Source organism: Triticum dicoccoides, chromosome 6B (genome assembly GCF_002162155.2).
Source record: "Triticum dicoccoides isolate Atlit2015 ecotype Zavitan chromosome 6B, WEW_v2.0, whole genome shotgun sequence".
In the NCBI taxonomy this organism is placed as follows: domain Eukaryota; kingdom Viridiplantae; phylum Streptophyta; class Magnoliopsida; order Poales; family Poaceae; genus Triticum; species Triticum dicoccoides.
The window spans coordinates 706,230,208-706,240,995 of record NC_041391.1 but is presented as its reverse complement, the minus strand read 5'-3'; the positions used below and the strand labels follow the sequence as shown (position 1 = coordinate 706,240,995).

The following is a 10,788-nucleotide window of genomic DNA, read 5'->3' as shown; positions in this document are numbered from 1 at the left end:
TAGAGGACTCTGGTCCAGGGGCCTAGACCTCAGACCATCAATGTAATAGGTAATTACCGCAACATGTAGCAAATTGGTGAGCCCATTGATTGCATGATGATAGGTGTTGCACTGACGGTGTTCTTGACAATAGTTGCATCACTACACATGAGGTCCAACTAAATATATACCAGTGTCTAGCTCAGTGTACCATGGTATTAGATCTTACGCTGGTATATATGTAGGTATGGTATTAGATCCTACACTGGTATATAATACCATCAGTGTACCAGGTCTAGCTAAAAATCAGTGTAGGATCTAATACAGGTCTAGCTAATGAGTACATACCAGTCTTCTCTAGCTATTTTTATGTGTGAAAATTGAGAATATGTTTGCTTGTTTGTTTTGTTTGGTGCCTATGACTTTTAGTATTTGGAGGGGAAAATGTTCTCTTTGCTTAATACTCCATCTGTAAAGTATTATAAGAGCTTAGATCACTAAAGTAGTGATCTAAACGCTCTTATAATACTTTACAAAGGGAGTACCTTTTACAGGCTGGTTTGTCTGCTGATGAGAATGTGCAAGGGATAGCTGATGTGGTTGGACAGAGCTGTGTAGATAGGGCTAGCGTGGGTAGAAAAACTATCTTGTCTTGCAATATACTGGTGGCTGCTGCTATTTTTAGAAGAATTTCAAGGACGGGCTTATGATTTGCCCGGTCCATGGTGCTCCAACCTTATTTATTTCCATGGTTTTCTGAATTTTTGCTGCCTCTATTCTCCTGCAATTAATTTTGCTTTGGTTTACTTATCTATAGATTGGACAATCAAATAAGTTACTATATTAAGCATTTTTTTGTCGGCACTCAAGAAGCAAAGCTAGATTTGTGTTTGTTATGTTCAATGATCTCTGATCACCGAGTTTCTTTGTCCGGTGACCAATTTAGCCCTGGAGCATCTATTTGGGCATGGTTCAACATTGCAGAATGAAGTTGTTTTGTATGGAGTTGTCTGTCTATTTGATTGCAAGGTTTCCACCTAGAATGCATAATGCGCAAATAGTAGGAAGTGTTGCTGCTCTCGTCTTGTGGTGTTTGAGCCCACATGGCTTGCGGTCGTCAGGCTGATCTTGTATTTTCCATGTCTTTTCACTTTTTTTACATTATCTAGCGAAGAAGTACTGAGTTGCTGGTTACTTTCTTCCACTGACAATATGATATGCCACATTCATCTATAGGTATATCAGCGTCAAATGGCAAAAGAATGCCTCCAGAAAGTTATTCATCAGGAACAAGTGAACGACTAAATGCAGGATCAAGTACATAAAGTGAAATTTCCTTTTTTGATCCTTCAAACGACCAAGTACATTGATTTCTCATGGCTCTGTTTTCATTTTTACAGGGAAATTCTCTTTCAACGAAAGATCTACGTGATCTTTTTACTCTTCATGAACAAGCCAGGTGGACTCTGCTTCTCATGGCCCACTGTGGCATTTTCTTTATCAAGCATGTAAAGTTAAAACACTGATTTCATATGTCATTATTATTATTATTGTTCCTCTTAGTCTCTAAATGATATTAGAGATTCTGTTGGTGCTCTATTAACATGATTGGATTTTGTGTTTTCTTTTGTTACTTCATAATATTTGCTGACAAAATCTTATTCCGGTTTTAGTGCGAGAGCAAGTTGCATGCTATACGAGCTAACGACAAATTTGTGTTTTTCCATGGATGTTGCAGGGACGGGTGAACTAAGGGAAATAACGTTGGTGTTCTAAGATATTTTGAGATTATCCCAGCTAGATGTCATTGTGCAAAACATTTAAGGTAAGATTCCCTGTACCTATGTGATAGTTGCTCATGTAAACTCCGCGATAGCTATGTCAGATTGAAAATTTGATGTCTCAGGATCATAGTAGTAGAGTTAATTTCAAGCTCTTTCTGGCATTGTAACTGGTTGTTTACCGTCCCACACACTCAAGCTTTTGGTATCTTGGATCTTTATGCTTTTTATTGAACTTGATGTGAACCTGTTTTTCCTATCTGCCGTTTGGAATAAATTTTGTCATCAGCCTGCAAAATAATTATCCATATTGATTTAATATACTCAATTTCTTTGCTTTTGATATATCTCTACCGTTTGTTATCTATACTAAACTCATTGGTCCTGTAAGATTACTGTAACTCCCTTTGGGTGGGCATGATTTATATCACCAGTTTACTGCTCAAGTATCAAGTGACTGATATGTTGTTCTCACCTACATCATTTGAGAAGGACGATAGCGAATGCTGTCGGTCCCGTTGCTGACCCGCAGAGAGACGTCCGTGGGGGTCTCCATGGTTGCCGGTGATCGGACGCAACCATCGTTGTTGATGCTGTCGTCGCCCTCGCCACCGCCCCACCACACAGGTTTGTATGCCTTGCCCTCACCCCCTGCATCTCTCGCCTCGCTGATTCCTTCTTCCTTGCAATCGAGATTCATTGGTGTTGTTCCCCCTGTTACTCGGCGCTTACGAGAAGGGGAGGCATGGCCGTTAACACATAAACAGATGAGGAAGAGGTGAGCTACCGCTGGCCCTCGGTGGCATGCTGCATCTCCTATCGGTGCTTGCGACAGGAGAACCACATCCCTGACCTATTCATCTACACCTCAGTTGCTGTCTCCCCAAGTAATGCCAGCTTATAGGCTAAAATAGCAAGGTGAGGCCCTTACTCGGAATATAAGGTTCAAGAGGTGTTCATCCTATGATTCAGTAACTTGACATTCTAATCTTATTTGTCTTCTGCTCATGGGGCATGGTGTCTTTAGGTTATTGAAGGGGATTGTGTATTGATGTTGACATCCAGATTGTGGTCAGCTAAGAGGTTAGAATTACTCGATGTAGATTTCTGCTTATATATAATATAATGCAAAAATAAAAGCCCATCCAATACGGGTTCTTAATTTTATTCATCTTTATCCATTCATGTTTTTCTTAACACTGGTGTTTACTAAGTACTAAAATTAAATAATGCACGTGATGACATGATACATGCAAAAATATTTAGTTGTGGTGTTAATCGTAAGCAAATTATGGTAAGACATAGAAGTAGTTTTATTGGAGTGTTATCTGCAATGGCATCTACTATATATACTGAAAGTATTTTTATTTATCTTTAGAACTTGATATATTTTCTAAAACCACTTATTATGCTTCTATTTGTATCTATGACTTCTGAAGCAAGTCAACACGCACACAGGCAAACTAACCAAACTGCCGGTAGAGTCACTGTATACAAGGAAATTTACTTTGCTTCCAGTAGTGGGTTTAGGCTTGATAGAAGCTTGGTTGTTTATATTTCCAGAAAACTGGATCTACCATGATTAAGATATGGTCAACATGTATATATTTGGTTCTACTGTGCCCTCCAATGTTGCTTACCAATGTGATTGCTTAATGATTACTACGACATATCTTGCTAGGTCCAAGCTGACAACAATCCTCTTGGTCTTTCAATTTTTGTCGAGGCGGCAGGGATCAAAGAATAACAGATCTGGGTCTTAGCCTTCCAAGATTAGAAGGGGGAAACCATCGCTCACTGTCCATATGCTGTAAAAGCAAATCTCAATTGCATTGCCTATACCAAAATAATTTTGTGGTCATCTATCTCACAAACTATTCACATCAAGTTCATGTGGAATGGCACTCACGGAGGCAATTGAACCAAGCTATCTATTGTATGCCTAACTATGGCTTCGTAGTTTTATCGCCTCCATTGCCATTGTTAGCTTTTTCTCTCTTATGTTTCTGCTCATATTACTGAACTTAATGTTAGCTAATTAGTTTTTCTATTTGTATGACCGTAGTGGATGCTGCCTTGCTTCTGGCACGGGTTAACTTTGATAGTCGCACGTCCATGTTTAACTTGATGATCTTACTCTTCTCGCACATAATGAATGTTTCTTCTTACTCTTGAACCGGCCAGATAATCGGTTGTTCTGTTACATGTGCTAAAACTTGCCTTCATACTGATACATCATGCCGTTTGATCTTCCATCGGTTGACCATATCGTTGGGACCGGCACCCTCGCGCCAAGGCGCGTTGCCGATCTAGTTCTTTTTAAGCCCCGGGGCCTCAACCAGCTGCTGAGCATCCAGTCCACGACTAAGTTTTTTTACCGGTTCAGGTACCTACCGGCGAGTAATCTACCACACAAGACTGCTTTTAGATTGGTGCTTCACTGGACCCACTTACATTTAGTTTTCTCGGTCTCCCGCGATACGAAGCATATACAGATCGAATACACTGGTGGGCCTGACGCGTTTATAGAAATATCTAAACATCTGCCCCGTCTCTGTCTTCCTTTCTCTCCCATCCATCACGAAACCTCTCTTTCTCTCTCTCCGATCAGACGAGGCATGCGGAAGCCACCGGTGGGGGCTTGACCGGCCGGCCGCCCCCCTCCCAATTACGGCCACCATATCCTTTACTCTCCAACCCCGCCCGCCATTAGATCCGTCTCCTCTCCAACCACGCCCACCGCTGGATCATCCTTCCCCGGTCAGCACCGGCCACCGAGGCATGCGGTGGATCTTGTACGGCCATGGCGACGACCACGCGTCCACGGACAAACATCCTTGTGCTCCACCGAGATCCAGCAAGAGAGGTTCATCCCTATGTACTCTAGGCGGCGCTCCTACCTTGCATCGCCTAGATCTACTCGACGGCAACGGCCAGATCCACACCGGCGACCAATCGTACGTCAAGGACCAGCAGCACGCTGGAAGACGGCGACCACGACAAGTTCTGAGGAGCAGCGCTGCCATTCCTCCTCCACTGGCACATCCTTTTAGTAAGTCCGTGATCCTAGAGGATTTAGTTGACGTCCTCATAGCGATAAATCCGTACAGATTGTGTATATTTTGCTACAATGATATTTGGTGAAAGTCATTTTGGTGATCTCTATGTAACTGATCTGTGTGTAGTTGACTTGTGCAAGATATGTGAAACTGGTTTCTCAACGTGTTCTTGCAAGTTGTGAAACTAATTTATATGAAATATATGAAATTGATATTTCTCATATGTGTAATCCATTTGAATTGAAATGGTATGTTTCACTCTTTTCAAATGATCACTTTCACTCTTTTTGTCAAACTAATTTGTCTGAAATATATGAAATTACTTCTCTGAAATATATGAAACTACTATTTCTCATATCTCTAATTTGTTATTTCAGTTAGATATCTATTGAAATAGCTGTTTACATATGAATTGAAATTCTTTTTTTCACTTTTGGAATAATCCATTTCAATCTTTTTTGAAAAATGTGAAAAATAGAAATTGAAATTGTTTTATTTCACCCATATGAAATAATCAGTTTCACTTTTTTGTGGTGTGTGAGATTAGATAACTGAAATTAGTGTTGTTCAAAATTGAAAATTATTTGTTTCAATCTTTTCAAATGATCACTTCCACTCTTTTTGTCAAACTAATTTGTCTGAAATATATGAAATTACTTCTCCGAAATATATGAAACTGCTATTTCTCATATCTCTAATTTGTTATTTCAGTCAAATATCTATTGAAATAGCTGTTTACATATAAATAGAAATTGTTTTTGCCACTTTTGGAATAATCCATTTCAATCTTTTATGAAAAATGTGAAAAATAGAAATTGAAATTGTTTTATTTCACCCATATGAAATAATCAGTTTCACTTTTTTGTGGTGTGTGAGATTAGATACCTGAAATTAGTGTTGTTCAAAATTGAAAATTATTTGTTTCAATCTTTTCAAATGATCACTTCCACTCTTTTTGTCAAACTAATTTGTCTGAAATATATGAAATTAGTTCTCCGAAATATATGAAACTGCTATTTCTCATATCTCTAATTTGTTATTTCAGTCAAATATCTATTGAAATAGCTGTTTACATATAAATAGAAATTGTTTTTGCCACTTTTGGAATAATCCATTTCAATCTTTTATGAAAAATGTGAAAAATAGAAATTGAAATTGTTTTATTTCACCCATATGAAATAATCAGTTTCCTTTTTTGTGGTGTGTGAGATTAGATACCTGAAATTAGTGTTGTTCAAAATTGAAAATTATTTGTTTCACTCTTTTCAAATGATCACTTCCACTCTTTTTGTCAAACTAATTTGTCTGAAATATATGAAATTACTTCTCCAAAATATATGAAACTGATATTTCTCATATCTCTAATTTGTTAGTTTAGTCAGATATCTATTGAAATAGCTGTTTACATATAAATTGAAATTGTTTTTGCCACTTTTGGAATAATCCATTTCAATATTTTTTGAAAAATGTGAAAAATAGAAATTGAAATTGTTTTATTTCACCCATATGAAATAATTAGTTTCACTTTTTTGTGGTGTGTGAGATTAGATAACTGAAATTAGTGTTGTTCAAAATTGAAAATTATTTGTTTCACTCTTTTCAAATGATCACTTCCACTCTTTTTGTCAAACTAATTTGTCTGAAATATACGAAATTACTTCTCCGAAATTATGAAACTGCTATTTCTCATATCTTTAATTTGTTATTTTAGTCAGATATCTATTGCAATAGTTGTTTACATATAAATTGAAATTGTTTTTGCCACTTTTGGAATAATCCATTTCAATCTTTTTTGAAAAATGTGAAAAATAGAAATTGAAATTGTTTTATTTCACCCATATGAAATAATCAGTTTCACTTTTTATTTCAGTGAGATGTATGAAATTGCTATTTCTCATATTTGCAACTTGTTATTTCAGTGAGATGTGTATTGAAATATAAGAAATTACTTTCCTGAAATATATTTCAATGTGGTGTTGCAAGTTTTTAAACTAATTTATGTGAAATTTATATTTCAATGTGGTGAAACTAGATTATTTTAGCCTATCGAAGTGTTATATAAATCTCAAAATGATTGCGATTTATTTTTTAAATTGCTTATGCCACTCTTTTGTAATACCAAGTTTCACTCTTTAGTGAAATATCTTTTTGGAAGGATTAAAATATGTTTTTTAAGAAAACAAATCAGTTCTATGAAACTTAAAAAATAAATAGTTTTTTAACTTCAGATATGTGTTTTAAAAGATTTTATGTCAATTTAAAGTGAGAGAGGGTGATCCTTTGGAAAAACAAATCTGACATTGCTATGTATGTACTTTTGTTCTTGTGTCTATGTGAAGTGAGACATGCCTCAGGCGTACTAGTTATGGGTGTGGTTGAAATCACGTGGGTGGGCCCAGCTGGTCAAATCATGTGGGTGGACCCAATCTGGTGAAATACACCGACTTAAATAGCAAAAACAGTGGAATACATAGATACAACTTATGACAACTTTTGAGGTGGCAAGATTCTATTGGCTGGCAAACCTCCGGTAGCTACTGGCTCCCGTAAAAAGGACTTTGCGATCCAGTCCAGCGTTCCAACTCACAGCTGCCAGTGGCACACACACCTCACAACCCGGCCGGCAGCAAAGCCATGCAAGAAAGGCTGCCGCTTCGTCCGATCCGACCAGCCAAAGGTGTCCACAAATCCATCTCTCGTCTTGCCCGTCGGTTCTCTGTTTGCTACTACTCCCTCCGTAAAGAAATGGTCTAAAAGCTCTTATATTTCTCTACAGAGGGAGTACCAAGCATTTCACAAAATAAAACCGTAGCGGCTACCAGCAAAGTCTTTCTTTACATGCATGGGTTCTAATGTTTTATTAATTCTTCACACTTGCAGGTAACGGAGGCCTTACGTGTACCAGTCAACCGGGGAGACTCACTACCCTCCTCAAGTTAATGCCGTTGCTGCTCCTTTGTTGTGGAGTCGGCAGCGTCCGCTGCTCCTCGACAGCGACAGTACATGACAATAGCACAGACATGATCTCTCTGCTAGATTTCAAGCGGGCCATCACCAACGACTCCAGGCACGCCTTGAGATCTTGGCATGCCCGCGTCCCCCTTTGCAGATGGAAGGGTGTCGTCTGCAGCGGCCCGAAGCACCCGGGGCGAGTCATGGAGCTGAACCTTCACTTCCTATCGTTGTCGGGCACGATTTCACCATCCCTCAGGAATCTAACGTTCCTTAGGAGACTGGACCTGTCCATGAATGGCTTCACCGGCGAGATACCTCCTTTCAACCGTCTCCAAAGATTGGAGTACCTTGACTTGTCAGACAACTCACTACGAGGGATCGTTCCGGATACTCTTACAAACTGCTCCAATCTATGGTACTTATTCCTGTCTAGAAACTTACTATTAGGAGAAGTTCCCAGCGGTATAGGCCGCCTATCCAATCTAGCGTGGTTACATCTTGGAGGAAATAATCTCACCGGAGAAATCCCACCAAGCCTAAAAAACATCAGTCGGCTTGAAGGGATCTCGCTTGCTGATAATAAGCTCACCGGAACCATTCCTGATGAGTTGGCAAAACTCCCAAATCTTTCTTATTTACAACTTGCTAAAAATAGGCTATCAGGTGGAATCCCAGAAGCCCTATACAAATACAATCAATCTTCTCTCCTATATTTATCCTTAGGTTCCAATATGCTTGAGAAAACACTTCCATCGAACTTTGATGACACCCTTCAGAATCTTGAAGTTCTCATTTTGTACGAAAACAATTTCGAAGGTCATATCCCAGCAGCACTAGGCAATATTTCTGGGCTAGATTGGTTAGACTTGTCATTCAACAATTTCGTTGGTCAAGTTCCAAGTTCTTTTGGTAATCTTGGACTGTTACATCACCTAGACCTTCAGCAAAACAATTTGTCGGGCTTCATTCCAGGAGAGCTGGGTGGCTTGCAACACCTCACCAATTTGTATCTGTCTGATAATAATCTGGAAGGTGGGGTACCATGAAACAGAGTCTTTGTTGGAAATAAGCGGGACAAGAGCCTTTATCAGTATTGGAGGCAACTGGTGGGGACTCCTTTGGAGGAACACTAGATATGCTCCCATGTCCTACTATCTCTCGGACAAAAGATACACATTATGTAGTACCTGATCATATAGAGTATTCATTCTAATATCTGGTTTCATGCCACCCATATTGGTTATCTATTTTTTGCTCACCACGATGTCAAGAGCAAACCCGTCATTCTTGTTCTGTTTTGTTTTTTGGCCGTGTGTAATTCTCGGGGTTGGGACCTTCCCAACCAACCTTCTCTTTGGCAATAAATGACTCGGTGAGATCTCGTTCTCAGTGCTCAGCAATCTGCAAAACAAATCAAAAGGATACTTTCAGAAAAAAATCGTCATCAGGATATGTCATGCTAGCCACTGGCCAGTTACCGACCGCTCCCATTGAATGGTCTACGAGAAAAGCTAGTCCATGTCTTGTCATGCTGACTGTTCTAATACTAGAGTTATCGAAAAAAAGCTTATAACTACAGACAGTGTGGAGAGTGTTCGGATTAACTAATTGGCAAGCCCTATCAGGCACCTTTCCCGGACATCCCTTGTCTTGGTCACATTGTCATCCGTAAAGATTACACTACCCCAGTCATTAGTCTCAGGTTACCCTGCTTACAAAATAGAGAGAAGCAGCACAATTACACCACGTCATGGTCTTGGAATGCTTGCCTATTTTTCTTGTAGTGAAGTTATGGATGAAATTTACAATGACTTGGACAATCGATCAAATCAGTAAGCACATTGGTCATCAGTAATTCGGATTTTGGAGGGGTAGTATGCTTATTCTGAGTTTGTGTTTCATTGGTGATTGTAGTGTTCTCCTTGCTGCTGGTTGGAAATAATAACCATGGAAGAAACATAGAACACAATCGGTAAGCACGCACATAGAGCTCAACCAAGAATCCGTGGTTTAGCTTACAGTTGTCTTAAAGATGATGACGAGTCAATGACGATATGGCCAAGCACAACAAACAAATCGGGAAGAGAAACATATCTGAAAACAGAGGACATATTACATGACTAGCCAATGGAGTTACGATTCAGCCGTGGCAGTAAGCTTCTGCATGTTACGGCCATCAAGGACCAAGTTATTCTTCAGTGTGGGTAGAGGAGTTAATCAAGTGGAAACGGAGTAGGAGCTCCAGGTCTCGCTTCACAAAGATATTCTGAAATGTTTTTCTTAGTTTACTTTTGAGTTGAGCATGAGAAGCTTTGTGTTGACTCTTCACCTGCCTGACCTAAATTTCAACTTTCAAATCTGCATCTTGCTGTAAATACACATGGATCAATAAGAACTTGATAGAAACGGTTGAGCGTTCCTTCAGTTTTGACGTGAGCGTACTTCTAGTTTTGAGTGCTCAAAATACAACTTCACATAGTTTTTGGATGCAGACAGAAAGTAATCACAACAACAGAAATCCAGACCAGGAACTAAACTGCAAAGTTATCACAATTTCTTTAGATCGGCAACAAACAAGGAACTAATGTTCTCATGGGAATTTAACACAAACACTTATGAAGAGGTCAACATAGATTCTCCCAAGTTACAGGATAGATCTCCAACTTCAGTTTCTAACGACACAAAACACTTCAGAAGAGTTCAACATAGATTCTCCAAACTTCACAGGCAATGGGTTTTTGTCACCCTCGAATTCAGCAATGAAGTATTCCAAAAACCGAGCCCTGCCGGGTTGTAGGCAGACGAAGCAGACGAGAAGAAGCAGAGCTTCGAAAGAACTAGTCACCTATGATGTGCATTATTAGCTTTGACAGCAAAGCTGAGGGACGTCTCTCGCCCCCGGTTCGGTCTTATCATATCATCTCTTGGCACCACCACCTCCCGAACCCGCCCTAGGGCTGTCTCCCCGGGAGGCGGGGCGGCGCGCAGCTCCCCTTCCTCCATTCACTCTCCTC

General features: G+C 39.5%; 1 protein-coding gene across 1 annotated transcript; it reads left to right on the top strand.

The window, feature by feature from the left end:
• The first annotated feature begins 2,314 nt into the window (after positions 1-2,314).
• LOC119321574 (LRR receptor-like serine/threonine-protein kinase EFR) lies at positions 2,315-8,998 on the top strand. Its single transcript, XM_037595200.1, has 2 exons — positions 2,315-2,387; positions 7,700-8,998. The coding sequence occupies exons 1-2, from the start codon at positions 2,315-2,317 to the stop codon at positions 8,818-8,820; spliced, it is 1,194 nt and encodes a 397-aa protein (XP_037451097.1). The 3' UTR covers positions 8,821-8,998.
• The last annotated feature ends 1,790 nt before the right edge of the window (positions 8,999-10,788 follow it).